The 15,777-nt window shown below is 50.9% G+C and overlaps 2 protein-coding genes across 3 annotated transcripts in view; one reads left to right on the top strand and one right to left on the bottom strand.

The window, feature by feature from the left end:
* The first annotated feature begins 648 nt into the window (after positions 1–648).
* Positions 649–2,376, top strand: PTF1A (pancreas associated transcription factor 1a). Its single transcript, XM_032880823.1, has 2 exons — positions 649–1,435; positions 1,860–2,376. Exons 1-2 carry the CDS (start codon positions 658–660, stop codon positions 2,060–2,062), a joined length of 981 nt encoding a protein of 326 aa, XP_032736714.1. The 5' UTR covers positions 649–657; the 3' UTR covers positions 2,063–2,376.
* A 9,972-nt stretch (positions 2,377–12,348) lies between these two features.
* The window catches only part of CUNH10orf67 (chromosome unknown C10orf67 homolog), a 145,966-nt gene continuing 142,537 nt past the window's right edge, over positions 12,349–15,777 (bottom strand). For both annotated transcript variants that reach the window (XM_032880822.1, XM_032880820.1), the window contains one exon: positions 12,349–12,487. In XM_032880822.1, the coding sequence (XP_032736713.1) occupies positions 12,396–12,487 (92 nt within the window). In that variant the 3' untranslated portion in view covers positions 12,349–12,395. The remainder of the gene's footprint in view (positions 12,488–15,777) is intronic.

The raw sequence follows: 15,777 nt of genomic DNA, 5'->3' as shown, positions 1-15,777 counted from the left end.
TCTCCGCAGCCTGCGCCGGCGACGCGCCCCCACCGGGACATTGTGCGGCCGCGCGAAGACGCCCCGCGCCGCGCCCCAGCCGCCCGGCGAGAGGGCCGGGCTCTGCGCCGCGCGCGGGGACAGGGGGCGGGCGCGGAGGGCCGCAGGTGCCCCCGGAGCCCCGCACCCCGCAGGTACTCGTCAGAAGAGCGGACGCGAAGGGACGCGAGGGGCCCCGGGCCGCGCGGGCCCCGCCTCCTCCTCGCCCCAGGAGCTCCCACTGGGAGGAGAGCCTCCCCGGCCCCCGCGCCGCCGACGGCGCCTCCCGGCCCCCTCCCCGCCGGCACCCCGCACTCCGTGATTGGCTGGCGCCGCGGGTCCCTGGCACGCGCCTGTGGATGTAGTTATAAGAATCCTCGCGTGCCGGCCCACAGCTCCAGCAGGTCGGCCATAGCCCTCCCCGGCGCAGCGCGGGCGCCGGCCAGAGTCCAGCGGCCGCAAACACTCCAGGGAGGCCCGGGGCGCGAAGCGGGCGGCCAGGCTTCCCTGCCTCTCGCTCACCGCCACACCCCCGCCCCGGGAGGGAGAGGGCCTCCGTGCGAGCAAGAACCGCGCCGTCCAACTTCCAGACACCCCCCGGAGGCCCCTGGGCCCCTCAGGCCCGCGGCGGCGCGGAGCATGGACGCGGTGCTGCTAGAGCACTTCCCCGGGGGCCTGGACGCCTTCCCGTCTCCTTACTTTGACGAGGAGGACTTCTTCACCGACCAGTCCTCTCGGGACCCTCTGGAGGACGGCGATGAGCTGCTGGCGGACGAGCAGGCCGAGGTGGAGTTCCTCAGCCACCAGCTGCACGAGTACTGCTACCGCGACGGGGCGTGCCTGCTGCTGCAGCCCGCGCCTCCCGCGGCCCCGCACGCGCTCGCCCCGCCGCCCTCGGGGGGCCCGGGCGAGCCGGAGGACGGCGGCGGCGGCGGCTACTGCTGCGAGGCAGGGGCGCCCCCCGGCGGCTTCCCCTACTCGCCCGGCTCCCCGCCCTCGTGCCTGGCCTACCCGTGCGCAGGGGCGGCCGTGCTGTCCCCCGGGGCCCGGCTGCGCGGCCTGAGCGGGGCGGCGGCGGCGCGGCGGCGGCGGCGGGTGCGCTCCGAGGCGGAGCTGCAGCAGCTGCGGCAGGCGGCCAACGTGCGCGAGCGGCGGCGCATGCAGTCCATCAACGACGCCTTCGAAGGGCTTCGCTCGCACATCCCCACGCTACCCTACGAGAAGCGCCTCTCCAAGGTGGACACGCTGCGCCTGGCCATCGGCTACATCAACTTCCTCAGCGAGCTCGTGCAGGCCGACCTACCACTGCGCGGCGGCGGCGCGGGCGGCGGCGGGGGCCCGGGCGGCGGGGGGCGCCTGGGCGGGGACAGCCCGGGCAGCCAGGCCCAGAAGGTCATCATCTGCCATCGGGGCACCCGTAAGTGCGTCCGCAGTCCAGCTCAGGGAGACGGGGACGGGCACGGGAAGGTCCAGGAGGGGCTGGGTGCCTACTGACGGACGGATAGACTGTCCGTGGGCACTGGCGACCTTGAACACGCGTTGGCGTTTCGCAGGTTGTTTCCGCCCCTTGACCGCGGCTGGGAGGGCGTGGGTCCCCGACCGACTTGCAGCTCCCGGGATTCCGGGGAGGGGGCGCTGGGGGGCTGGGGGGTGGAGGAAGAGGGATCGGGGAGGGGGCGCTGGGGGGCTGGGGGGTGGAGGAAGAGGGTTCGTTCTAATGTCACTTAAGACGTCTGTTCTGTCGAGGCGCCCGGGGAGGGGGAGGATCCTAAAGGACCAGAGGACACCGCTGGGAATCGAGTTGGACGTTCACGGTCTGTTTTCTCTTATCACCTCCTCAGGGTCTCCCTCCCCTAGCGACCCGGATTATGGCCTCCCTCCCCTTGCAGGACACTCCCTCTCATGGACTGATGAAAAGCAACTCAAAGAACAAAATATTATCCGAACAGCTAAAGTGTGGACCCCAGAGGACCCCAGAAAACTCAACAGCAAATCTTCCTTCAACAACATAGAAAACGAACCGCCCTTTGAGTTTGTGTCCTGAGAAGTCCCAGACCCTCCCGAGGATCTGATTATGTCTCTGTGCATATTGTACATGTAAATATCTATAATGTAATTTAAGAATCACATTTTTCTAATGGCAATCAACTGTTTGTTATTTATCTATTTATTATCCTGTCGAGTTAATGAAATAGACGATCTCTTTTTAAGTATATAATTTATATAATTTATCCTGATTTTCTAAAAAGTATGCAATAGCCTATGATTCCCCCCGGCACCTTTGGCAGAACTCTGCGTTGTTGGAAGAACTCTGGCCAGAAAACGTCATGCTAATTTATTGCCAGATATGGTTTATTTCTAAGCGATGTTAATAAATGCTATTTACACCTTTTTCTAAAAGTTTTTTGCTTAATACATGATGGGGATAGCTGTTTTTTTTAATAGAAGAATTAACTTAGTCTGTAAAAGATAACTGAACCAGACGTGCAAAATGTAGCTATCTAGTAAGAAACCACATTTTAATTTTATTTATCTGAAAGTGGGTGGGTACGGCTTCTCTGCCTTTTGGCTAAGATCTAGTGAAAATGGGTGGGTTAGGGGGTTAGGCCCCACGTCTCGAAGAGCGCCCTTCATCTCCATTCCCTGCCCTAAATAGTAACTTTGGCCTGTATTTTTATCCTGTCCTCCAAACACCCTATAGAGGCAAATAAGTCATGGTGTATTTATTATTCCCATTTTTCAGAGGGAAAGCTTGGGCTCAGAGACGAATATTTGACTTATCCAAGGTCACCCCTACCCTCTCTAAGCATAGTGTTTGAGGTGAGTTGGTTGCAGTAGGAAGAGTTTCCGGGCTGGCCAAGGGAAGGGGGGTGGTCATCGTGCTTCCACGGACGGGTTGGAGAGAAAGAGCTGCTCTTGAGCTTGCCTTATGGCCCATCCCTTCTGCTAGTTTCAGCATCAGGTATGCGGGTCTCAGAGTAGTCCTCTCAAAGGAGATGGGGTAGAGGACTGTGCTGAGGCCGGGAGACCCTTCGGATGCCTCCCAACAAAAGCCAGGGTCCTCTCGGTAAGGCAAGGAGCCCCGCCGCTGTTTCGCCACTTGTGCAACGAAGTTATTTTTTAAATTGACTTCGTTTTGTCTACAACAGAATCTCGTCTTCCTTGGCAAGCAGCCTGGGAAGAAGGCGAGTCTCGCGAGGAGGGAGCAGGGCCGCCCCCTAGCGAAGGGGAGAGGCGCGAGGGCGCGGCCGGAGGCGCTCCCCCGGGAAGCCATGGAAACCCGGGCTGCCGCTGGTGTCCTACGAAGCTGCCCGACTGTGGCCCCGGGGCCCCGCGCGCGCTGGCAGCGCGCCCCTTCTAGCGGAGTCACGGCCCCCGCGCCGCGCAGGCCGGGCCAAGGCAAGAGGCCGGTTCGTCGCCCCGCGGCAGCGGTTTGGTTAGCCAAGGTACAGTCGCGAATCTCCCCCGGTACCCACGGCCCTGCCGCAGGACAATATGTCGGCAGCATGCTAATTGCTTTAACCTAGTTTCAGACCCACCGAGGGGTTCCTGGCGCGCCGCGGGTGCCATGGACCTCGTCCAAGTGCAATTAAAGCGAGGCCGCGAGCCCGACCCCGAAGCGCGGACTGGCCAAACACGCGGAGATTCTGGGTCGAGAAGCTCCCAGGCGGCCCTTGGCCATGGACACTCTCACCCCTTTCAGCCTTCGCAGCTTCTCCCGGCCCTCCCCCCTGAAAGATGGAGATTTCACACTGGAGACAGAATTTGGGAAGGAGAGAAAATAATTCGATTTTGTCCTGTAATAGAGCCCCATTAAACATGAAAGTTGCTTTGGCACAAATGCTTCTATCAGGCATGTAATCTCATTACACTCATTAGAAAGTCAAATGTTAGGCAGACTTCAACTTAATTATAACTTATGTAAGTATTGTACCGTATTCTTCGCCCGTGTAGACCCGCGTTTCAACTGGGTTGGGTAATGGGGCACTCTGCAGTTAAAACACTACAATCATTGTGATGTGGCACCTTTTATTTTGCGTGCCACTTTTTTTTTTTTTTTTTTTTTTGGTGATTCAATGACTCAACACATCCTTTAGTGCGGTGCAGATGAAGCGGAAGAGCCGGGCTGAGCGTGTAAAACACCAGGGTCTCTATCTTGTCACTCTTCTGTCCTGACTTGGCAAGTCCCTTTAAACACAACCTTCAAAGAGACTGACAGCTTCTTTTTATTTACTCATAATCCATTCATTCTAGTGTAGCAATTCTTAAAAAAAAAAAAAAACTGCAGCCTTAAAAGCTGAACAAACGTATCATTTCAGAGTCTCCTTTGGCCTCAGAGAGGCCCGAGCTGCGCTTGGTGCCGGAGTGGTTCTCCTTGTGGCAGGGCCAGACTGGAGAGCCTCTGGCCTGGGGCAGCTCTAGCCAGGAAATACAGCCTGGCACTGGAAAGATCAGTGTGGGGGCAGTCTGAGTGACAGTATCCAGCCGGCCTAAGTCCACACGTTTCTTCCAACTTAAAAAAAAAAAAAAAGGAAGAAAGAAAAGAAAAAGAGAAAGTTCTGTATGAAAATAATTGAATAAGCCAGACTCCTGGATGGCTATGCAGACACTTTGCTGGGCCTTGATCTTCTGAACACCCACCAGCCCCAGGTTGAATCCCAGCCTGAGACCACCAGGGGAAAGAGGTTCAAGTCCTCACTGGCTGCCTTGGTCCATTTAGCATAATAAAGAGGCTACAAACCCAGAACCTGGTACATTTTTGGATCTCTACTGGCGAGCTGGCTAAGTCTTTGCCCAGTGGTCTAGACTCCAGTGCGAGGGACTGCCTTGGGAGGAGGGAGTACTGGAGAGGGTTGGCTGAAGTCTTCTGAGAAGAGAATTTGGGTGAGGTGCCCTCCCTTCCCCCAGCACCTTGCCCCCTCCCACCAAATTTATATATTCAATGCCAGTCCATCCTGCTGGTCTTCTAGATTGCACGGCCACTAGGCCTCGGTGGCCTCAGAGTGCCAGGGGCCGTCCTCAGTAAAAGTCCCTTCCTGCTCATCCCTCTTTCTCCCCTACATTTCCAGTGGGCATTAGGTCAGAGTTCTCATTGCCTTAAAAGTTATTACACATCATGAAAAGATGGCTTTCTCTTTTCAGAGGCCGGAAGCCTGAGGCATCATACTTCTCCCCTTCCATTTCTCATCAGAAAATTCTTAGTTCTGACATGAGGTGGGGCAGGGTGGCTTCTGAGGGGAGGTCTAGGGAGACCAGTGGAGGAGAGGGGAGCCACTTCCCCATCCTGAGCCGGGTGGCCTCTGGGATGGAGCCCCCTTGTGGAGCTTCTTCCTTCCTTGTGGAGGAGACACTGTAGCTTAATGAAAAGCCCTCATAAAAAGTCGAATTCTGGAAACAGAAGGTCCTTTAAGACAGAAGAAGTAGGTGGGAAAGATAGCAAGTCTCCTATCCCGGGGTGGGAGCAGAGCGCACAAAGAGCCTGGTGGGAACTCCTGTGAAATCGGCTGTGGGTGATTCCCAGGACTGCTCATCTGCCAGTAACCGGGATTAACGCCCCTCCACAGAAAGGGTGTGAAGCCTCTTAAATCCATAAACTCATCCCATTTCCATTAATGGGCCTTTGCGGTGGCACCGAGTACCAGCTGCGAGGTAGAACAAACACCAGTTGAGCACTCTGGCGAACCTCTCTGGGAAGAGCCCTCGCCCTCCCTCCCACTGCCATTCCAAAGCCTCCTGCAGCCTGTGGGAATGGTCCTAAATAATTCCACAACCAATTGCGTTTTTGAGATCTGGAACCACTGGTAGGAAGCGATTCCCACGACGGGATGTGGGGTCTGGCCAACAGGTGTTCAGATTTGGCCCAGGGAGATGGGGAAACCCAGGGAGTGAGACGGGGCTGCCAGCAAGCAGGCTGCTCAGGGCCTCCCGGCTTTACAGGCCGTGGAAGCCGCAGACAATCGAAATGATATCTTTATTGCTAGGTTCATGTCCTGGGCTATAACATATCAATCCCTGTCGTGGTTTTCTAGGATGCACCTGGTATTTCAAACTTGTTCTTTTTGTGCTTCTGGGTCCTGGGCTGCAGCTGCCTAAAACAAGCAAAGAGAGAGGCCCTTACAATGTCTCCAAGACGTGTTGGCATGGTTTGCCTGTCTTTAATGTACCATTAACTATTGTCTTTACACAATATGGGAACTGTAAAGCATGGCATGTGTTATAATAAAACACATTTTCAATGATACACTTGGACTTGAGGCTGGGGTGCAGCAAACAAACAGGCCCAAATCTTGTTTTGTCTCCCTTGCTAAGCCTACTGGCAATTAAACTTAAGACCACTGTTTCCCCCCCTCCTGATCAGCCAATTAAATTTTATGTCTCCTAATTTTTCACATAGAAAAAAGTCTCTGGGCTGGCCCCTAAAGACATTGATTTTCTTGCTATCACCTGGCGCTCAGACCTTAGTTCCATTTATCAAGAAGGGAAACGTCAGGCCTTACATAAAGTGACTCTGTTACCATAAGGCTCTCACCATCCTGGCCTATTGTTTTCCCTTGTTAATAACTCATTACCAGGATTTAACAAATCAACCATTACATATGTTTTGTGTCTCCATATTTTGATCCGTACGATTAAGCAGATGTTACGATTGAAAATTGAAAAGTCCAAGGCTACTCTAGTCTGAAAGAAAGAGGGCAGCCTCAAACAACGAGCTAACAATGAGATTCAGAAGATCTTCAGAAAAACATTTACCACCAATAAACAGACTCCAACCTGCTCCATTTCAACCATTGTGTGCTTTGGGGGAATAATTAAGTTTAATAGGAATAGGTCTGGAGGGTTTTCAATGCCAAGACCACAGGTGCGGGGTGGCATGATGAATGATTTGCCTGATTTTTGCCAAGCTCAAGGGCTCTTCTCTTGGACTTTCAAGCAGATAGAAAATATTGTCATTTCTTTTAATTCACAGCATTACTTTCAAGCCGAACAAAGGCAGGGGCCGGGGGGAGGCGGGGGAAGGGCTCGGCTGTAATGAAGCGCCCCGGAGGCGGAGGTGCAGCCGAGGAGGCTGAGGCGGCGGCGGAGCGCGCTGCCGCGTTTGTGCGCAAGTGACTCTCCTGTGCCACACACAAAAGGCCTCCTTCTCCCCACCTTCTGCCGCCTTTCAGCCCTCGGGCCCCCGCCGAGCCGGCTCGCCGAACTCCGAGGTGCTCCTGGCTGCCTCCCCAGGGCAGCCCGGCCTTTGGGACGTCCGCCGCTGGCCAGGCAAACCTCGCCAAACTTTCCCCAAACTCGGCGGGCTGGGGAGGGACCCTGGCCGGAGGCGCGCATGCGCCCCGCCCGCTGCTCGGAGTTCCCAGGGTTCCGGAGAGCCGGGGTGGAGTCGGACGAGTGTCCCCGGAGGCCCGTCTAGCCCCTGCTCCCTGGGCAGTCGGGGCTCGGGTGCCGTCCGTCTTCCCTCGAGGCTGGAAGTGGCTGCCCGGCGCCGGGCTCTCCGCAGTTCGGCTATCTTTGCGCATGGAAGTCTCCAAGAGGGGCTCCAGGAAGCAGCGAGCAGAGAGGGGGGCGAACGGCCTGAAGGAGGGCAGGAGATAGGACGCAAGGCTTCTTTGGGGAGGCCCGGGGTAACTACGCCCCCTGGCTGGGCGGGAAGCCCGAGGGCGGCCGCCTGCAGAGGGCCCCACGGCCCGGGGCGCAGGCGGTGGCGAGCCGGTTTCGCGTCTGGGCGGAGGCGCCGGCGCTCGTAGCTACAGTGGCGGGGACGCGGGTTTCTAGCCCGCCCCTACTTTGGGGCCCCTGGGGACCTAAACCTGCCTCTCGCGGGGGGGGTCTTGGCCCTTGGCCGATCTCCGCAGCTTCACGCCAACCCTCTCCCTGGGGCTTCGGCACCTGTTCCAAATAACCTGTTGCGCCGACTTTGCTTTGGAAAGGCGCCCGCGTTCTGCTTGATGGTGGCGGGCCGTAGGGAGGCCCCCAGGCGCCAGGAGAGAGCTCAGGTTCCCTGCTAGTGAGAGGCAAACCCTCCCCACGTGCAGTGGCCTGCAGTGTGTTTCACCTCGGCCAATGTCCCGGGAACCCACGGCGTCCTGGGCACGCCCGCCTTCGGCCCACACTGGGGACTTCTTACGTAGCTCTTGGTAATTTGGGAGGAAGGACTAGACAAAGATCGGGATTAGAGACTCACCGCCGGCTAATTAAAGCCTCTCTTCTCCTCACCAACCCCCCCACCCCCAAACCTTGCAGCCAGATAGAAATCTTCAGTCTCCCACCCCCACCTTCAAGTGCTCCTAGAGAAAGCTGGTTACTTTTGCACCACTGCCTCAGACGAACTGGCACTGGGAGCAGTCTCACCCTGGAAGTGATTTTTTTTAAAAATTATTCCTAGTTTTACGACATCTTTGCAGTGATCGCACAGAAGCCCCTTTGGCTCCTTTCTTGTTTGGACCGCCCAGCGTCCCTCAAACAGCTAGGTAACCAGCTTCGGAGTGAAAGCCTTTGAAATTGGATTCTGGTGATAAGGCTAGCTGGGAGATGTTTCTGGAAGGAGTTTTCTTATGAAATCCAGTTGGGCAAGCCTTGGGAAATGGATGACAGCAGTTTGTTGACATTTGGATTTTCAAAAAGACATGGGGACTTCCATCGGGGCAACTCAGAAAAATTTTATGTCCTGACATGCTAAACACAGATGAAATTTTTAAGAGCCACTTCTAAATGAGGGCCACTTGGCTCTAGCCTCACACCCAGTTCTGGTGCATAAAATTAAGTATTCGGGTTTAAAAATCATCATTCTGGCAATAGCCAACGTGGGATGTCTTTAAGCACTTATTTGGAAGTTTTTGCATACTTTTGAAAACATACTTGACGCCTCATTTCTTCGATGGCTGCTCAATAGTCACCCGGAGAGGCTGGCTGAGCTGCCCCCTCCCCAGCTTTCCCCTTGCTTGCAACGCTTTCATCCAGGACTTGAATTGTGTTGTCAAAGTTTAGTAGACGAAAGAGGAGGGGGCATGAGAACGGGGGTGGGGGGTGTCTTGAAAAGTCTTGGAAATCGGTATATTTTGCAGGTGTAGAATGTGCCTAATAACCATGGCTAGTGCGCGCTCCCCAATGGCGAGGGTATGACAGGGACAGCTGGCTCAGTTTTCAGTGTGAAAACACCCCCTCGGTGGACCAAACACAACGACACTGACCTTTCTGCGGGGGGATCCAAGATGTGCCTTTGACTGAATTAGCCATAAAGACGTCTTGCTATGACTTTTGTTCCCCACGAAAGCAAAGAAATATTGCGTTTAATATGAGTGGTACTGTTCACAGCTTTTCTGTGCCCCTTAAGAAATATTACAGTGCTGATTTACTGGCCCTCTTCTACTGAGCTGGCTCCGAGGCCGAGGGTAGAGGGGTGGGCTGGGGTGGCCAGGACAGAGGAGGAAGGCGGTGGAGGTAGCCCTCTGAGCTGCCTGTTGCCAGTTTCCAAAGTTCTCTCTTTGCAGCGGCAAATTTATCAATCTTTTCATCTGACAATACTTAGAAATATATCATTGTCATCCAGAGTTGTTTGATAGATGATCTACTGGCACACCAGCCTTTTCCAAGGTCAAGTTGAAGATTCTTGTTTGCTGTTTAACTGGGTTGTTTAAAAACTCAGAACAATGCCTGCCTGTTAAATTTTCACTTGTTCTCATGGGGCATTCGAAAGCAAGTTTTCCTATTGACCAGGGTGGGGACGTTTCATCCTCTTGAGCTTCTGAATTCAGCAATCAGGGCTTGGCAATGAAATCAAGAGGAGAAGAAATGAGATTTAACCTTAGCTCTTGCAGACGCCAAAGAGATTAAGCCATCTTTCACATCTCCTCCAAGTGTATACTAATTTTTCTCTGCATGTCGCGGGCTGGTTAGAGCCACACGCATCTCATTCAGCTTTCTGCCTTTATTCTAGTGGGAAGCTGCAAATACCCTTCCCTAAAGTAGAAGCGCAATAACCATGTGGCCACTCTGGTCTTTGTCAGCCCACAACCTGTTGCTCTAAGGATGCTTTAAAATAAAGTCGGCCACTAAATCGTCATGTTTTATGGACATATTTATTTATGTTTTTAATGGAAACACTGGCTTCACAGTTTCTTCTATATCTGCGATGATTGATTTTTTTTATTCAGCCAACTTTTATTTACCTTGCAAAAATGTTCTCGACCAATGTGATAAATTACAGATATGCAAATTTCTTTGAATGGTGTTGTAAGTGTGTCTAGCTGGAGCTGAATAACTTCTTGCAAGTCAGTCTGTGCGCACTCAGGACCCCAGGGAGCTGATCAAAGCACCCATTCTCTTTCATCCCCGGTATTCTCCTCCAAACTATTTCGATACAATATGTTTCCATGATGCACTTAATGTGCTAGGGACATAGAACTCATTACAACCTAGCTAGTTCTGCCGACCTCTTTGTTCCGAGGCAGAAAGTCAAAGAAAAAAGGAAAAGCGTTGCCAGTTGCCAGCTTTCTGAAATGCTAAAGCATGCGTCATTTTTCACCAGGTCTCGTCTTGATATCCTCAAAAGACAAACTATGAAACCGGCCTCAGCCCTTTCTGGCATTAATTACACTGCTGTCCAGCCGATCTGTTTTTCCTATTATATGCATTTCTCAGCAGGGATTTTTTTTTTTTGCAAGACTAATGCAGCTGCAAGTTAAACTATGAATGCATTTTTTATCGCTATGGAAAAAAAATAAGTGAAAAGACTGCAAAACATACAACTAAACTTTTTAAGGGCTTCTGGTGGATAACAGATTAGTATTGAACTTGGGAGGTTTTAGCAATTTATGTAAACCCGAAACTGACTAAGAGCCTCAGGCGTTTCCAATGCGCTCTCCACCTTCTGGGGAGTACACTCCCTGTGCCATTTGATATTCTGCTTTGGTACTAGGATATATCTGGAAGGTGAAACCCTTCAAGTTTCCTGTTAAATTTTTGAAATGAAACCGTCTGTGATGCACCCAAGGAGGAGGCTGCTTCCAAGGAATATCTGTCCAGGCTAATAGTACAGAGAATATAAAGTTCTATTTCATTTCCCCTCGTTTCTCGTAGGGTTGATTGGTTGGTGGAAATGGCTGGCAGCCAGTTCTGGGAAAGATTCCAGACCTGACTCCGATTAACCCTCTCTGGTGAAACTCTGCTGGAAACCAACTCACCAGCAATTGCCATTAATCTACTTACTAATTAAGCCAATTCATTTCTAAAGGAGAAAAATTCCTTTCTTTAGCCAAACTGATGGGAGGAAATTTGAAAGAAGCGCCAAACTGTGTAACTGTAATTCAGCCAAGGACTGCTAAAACGAGGTGTTGATATATAGCAGCAGATTTAAAACAAGTTTCTAGGGCAACACTCCTTTGGAGACGGTGGCGTATAGAGCACAGTAGACGAAGCTCGAATAATGCTCTCCAGCGCCCCGCCACCCCATGTACTTGCGCTGAACCTAACGCGTCTCTCTCCGGTTAAAGCTGGTGCCTTTTACGCACAAATAAATCGCCTCTCCAGCGTTGTTTCACACCGGAGTAGGTCAGCTTTATGGGACAGCTACCGTAAATGTATTTCTTGAGACTTAATAAATCGCTTTAGAAATGTGTCCTCCAGAGTCTGCGTTTCTGAAACCGCGGCTGCAGGCAGGGCCTAACTCGTGGTTAGGGGAACCGAAAGGACGCGGCTGGACAGGACGCACGTGAGAAAGCAAACTGGCCTTTCAGCCAACGGTACCTGATATTCTGGAAAGAACAGTACGTGCGTGAATCTTGGCCCTGATACTTACCGGGAAGCAGAACTCCAAGGGGTTTCCCACTTCCTGGAGAATTGTTTACAGCTTTTAAGAGAAGGCTAAGAGCCCAGGACCGACCTAAAATAAGAGGGGACCGCGCTAGAGGAACTTTAAAATCCCCTTGGAGCAGGCCTTAAGGCTTCCCCTCATGGGGGTGAGTTGGTGGGCCAGGAGGCAGCAAATCAGTTTGCCTTTGTGTTACAGAGACACACTGGATGGAGAAGAAGAGGAGTGGAAGTTTAGTGCCCCACACTTTTTAATCGAAGTCTGTCCCTCCCCACCCTAAGGCTTTGGGGCACACTGCTGAGCCCAGGAAAGCGCCCCCGGGGATTTGCAGCCCCTCAGAGTCCGTGTGTGTCACGCTGGCTCACCCAGCATGAGCAAGGAGCTTGAGGAGCTTGGAAAGGTGCTCAGAGTGGGCGCACGTCGCGAGTGAGTCTGCGTTCTCGGGGGAGACGGAATGGCGAGGTTAGAAACGCCGGGAGGTAGTATCACGTGTCCGGGAAGCAGGCCTTCCGCTGGGAGCGGGAGGGCCAGCTCTGTGGTCCCGCTCGGTGCAGCCCAGGGCCGGGTCCCCTTACTCAGCAGCGTCCATATCGTTCACCGGGGTGTTCTGGGGTATCAAGGGCTTCTCCAAAGGCTCTTCCTCTGGCGTGTCCGACAACCTCTCTAAAAATGTGGCAAAACGAAAAGATGTGAATTTTGTTTTACTTGCTGTACACAAACCACTTCCCATTCGTCAGGCAGAGCTCTTTGCATGGTGCATAGTGGGTCTTCCCAGCTCTGGCCCCAGCTGGGGGCCCCTTCAGTGATCTGAAGGTGGGGGTGGGGGGTGGGGGAAGGGGAGGTCAGGCGGTCAGATGCTCCCTGGCCTTCAAAACAGCTTGTGTCAGCCAAGTTTTCCTCTGAGACGGTTTTCCTGCTGCCCTAGACTGTGGAAATGGTCTTAGGACCCTGTGACCAAGGCCAGTAAATGACCTTCTGCTGAGGGTCCCTTTTCTAGAATTAGGAGCAGTTATAAGAGAATTTTAAAAGGCCCAAGGATCTAAGATTTAAACTTCCACTTGCATGTTCAGTCTTTCCTCCCTAGGACATAGAAACTCTGCCTGAGAAGGAAAGGAAACCCTATTGTCAGGGAGGGGTTCTGAAGTTGGGGAGAAGGGAGGTTCCCTCCCCCAACATGGGCTGGGCTCTCTGCTCCGTAGGGAGGGACATTTACCTGGTGTGTAAATTGTGAGGAAAGCGTTGGGGGTCTGAGACAGGAAAGCCACAACATGGGATGTGATGTTCCCGCTTTGAAGGGGAACAAAGGCCCCCGAACTAATCCCAGTGAAAGCCGGGAGCGTGGACAAGGCAACAAAGAATTGCAGCCTGTGGTCACCGGTAGGTGTCAATGTGGACACTTAGAGCAGGGGCAGTGGGAGAGGGGGACACACAGACGGGCTGTCATTCCAGGGCTTAACATGAACAAAGATAAAAACGTGACAACCTCGCCTTTCAATGGTTCGGAGGTTCAAAGTGGAGTGCTAGGGAGTCTATCTGGGTCAAGTCTTTTCTGAAACAGGGCCTTTCTTTTTTTGAGTCAAGTATCAGCCGCGGAAATTCTGAGGCCCTTTTCCCAAGGTAACTTTTCGGAGGAAAAGTAGAATTCTTCAAAATAACCTCCAATTCCACCCACTCGCCTAAGGCGAAGAGATGGAACTTTCAAGATTCCTAGGGATGTATAGAAGGTGTTTTCTGCACCCCAGAGACTCAAGTGGCTGCTGTAAGCCTCTGTGAACTTGAACAGCTTACCTTAACCTTTTGGTTAAAGTTCGTATATTCTTTTTTCACATTTAATGAAAAGAAATAACATTTCCTTTGCTGAAACTGGGCATACGTGTAGATGAATCTAGGGGCGCCATAATTCAGAAACTATTCATCTGGCAAAGACATCTACCTAGGATACCATTGAAGGAGTAATGGACACCTGGTAGAGTGAGTACGCCCAGAGTTTCAGACTCACTATTGGAAATCCTCAGACAAGACATTTGCCAACAAACGGATCTCCTCTATAACCTGGGAAAGGTAATCAGGAACCTTCCGCTAATGCAAAGACTATCTAGGGAGAATTAATAAATGGAACTGACAACGAATGGCATTTATCCTAAGAGCTCAGAAACGCTGTTTTCTTTAAATGCTGCCATCAAAACCAAAAGACACGTTTAAAAATCATAATGGAATAAAATTGTGATTTTCTTCAGTTGGAATAAGTCTCCTAAATAATCAAAAAAAGGGATGTAAATATCCTTAAAAGACTAATGACATTTCACAGGTAATGCAATTTAGAAAGAAACACTTCCATGTTTTCTTTTCCAACAATGTGCATTTTTGTAAACTGCTATAAATTGCAATTCAAAAGCACTGATCTCGCCATCCCCAATCATTTTTTATACTGATCAAATGAATGCAGATACTCCCATTTGGGAGGGGCGACATGACATTTCACTTGGCAGTTCTAAACAGGTCACAGACCTTTCACAGACCCTAAGGCGGTGGGAGGGAGCTCTTTACTAAACCGTGTAACCAAATCAAACCAATGGTTACCCCTTTTCAAAACCATTGGAATGGTTTGCACAATGCTATTCACATAGCAGCACAGAAACTGAAAGGATGGTCATCCAATGGAAATTTCTTTCCTTTTGTTTAAACTTGCAGAGCTCAAAAAAGTCATACTTTGAAGGAAAACAATGACGTTTACTATGATAAAAATCATAGGCAATACACAAGCATGCTTATCGGCATAACGCGGCATAGCTGTAGACACCCATTGGTATGTATATATATGCACATGTATGTATGTATATGTATGTATATTTATTGGAGATGTTGCTTTGTTTGAAACCTTGGGCACAAAGACACAACATGGCTGCCCTGGAGATGACCTATTGCTTTCAAGTTGCTTGAACACATCAGAATTTCCATTGTTAAGGTTGATTAATTGAAACTGATAAGTTACCATGAATAAAGATTGTTTTTCTGTTTAATGTGGTGGGCCTGATTTGGTAAATGCCTCATTCATGTAGCTTTGCAGTGCAGCATATGGGCAAGAGTCATTCAGTATCACAAACATATACAATTTCTTATGCTTGTATGGGCACAGCCAAAAGGCCTTCTTATTTTAATGACAAAGTTTCAATGAAAAATTCCATTTAAAGAGTCACTAGTAACGTGAAGTGCGATTTTGTAATTTATACTCAGAGTTTCTATCTTTGAGTTGCCATGAGGAGTTTTTAAAATGTACTATTTAAATACAGTAAAAAAAAATGCGCATGTCCAACTTATACCATAAGTCATTGAGAACACAGCAAAATTTATCTTAAATTTAGCTGGTATATGAAGAGAAAGTATTTTATTATCTGATGCCACCTGTGTGCCATACGTCAATAAAGTTACCATAAATGTTTCACTGCGATGTCCCCAACAGTCATTCCCCCTGCCCCAGTTTTGCACAACAAAATGCAAAGGAGGTTGGTAAATAACAGGCCAGCTTCCTGACATCTTTTTTTTATCTTAATGAATACAATCAGGAGACGATATTTAAGAAACATTTAGGGATATCACATGAGATACCCATGGATTTATTAAGTTTTCCACAATTTAATTGCTGTTCTTAAAAGCTGGAGTCACTTTTTAAAGCATAAAGCCAAATAAAGACGCCAGGTAAGCTTTCTAATTCTTTCATAATGATGTTGCACAGAAACGTTTCTTCCTCTTTCTCATTTAGGCCGCTCATGTAATCACCAGAAGAGAACTCACAAAAAATATGAAAGACATGCAAATGAGCTAAAGGAATGACTATATCAAACCATCAAAGAGATAGTTACCATATACAGCTTTTAATGTCTTATCAAATAAATTCTCTGGTCATTCATGTCCATGAAACAGTTCAAGTTCACCCAACATTTCTCAATTAGATT

Source organism: Lontra canadensis, unplaced genomic scaffold (assembly GCF_010015895.1).
Source record: "Lontra canadensis isolate GAN:19392208 unplaced genomic scaffold, GSC_riverotter_1.0 scaffold72, whole genome shotgun sequence".
NCBI lineage: Eukaryota > Metazoa > Chordata > Mammalia > Carnivora > Mustelidae > Lontra > Lontra canadensis.
Note: the sequence above shows the minus strand (reverse complement) of the source record. Positions and strands in the feature narration are given on the sequence as shown.

Excerpts from the sequence above, each read along its gene's own strand:
- PTF1A (XM_032880823.1), top strand. The coding sequence starts at position 658 with ATGGACGCGGTGCTGCTAGAGCACTTCCCCGGGGGCCTGGACGCCTTC. Across the intron at positions 1,436-1,859 it reads CATCTGCCATCGGGGCACCC|GGTCTCCCTCCCCTAGCGAC; the intron begins GTAAGTGCGTCC and ends TCACCTCCTCAG.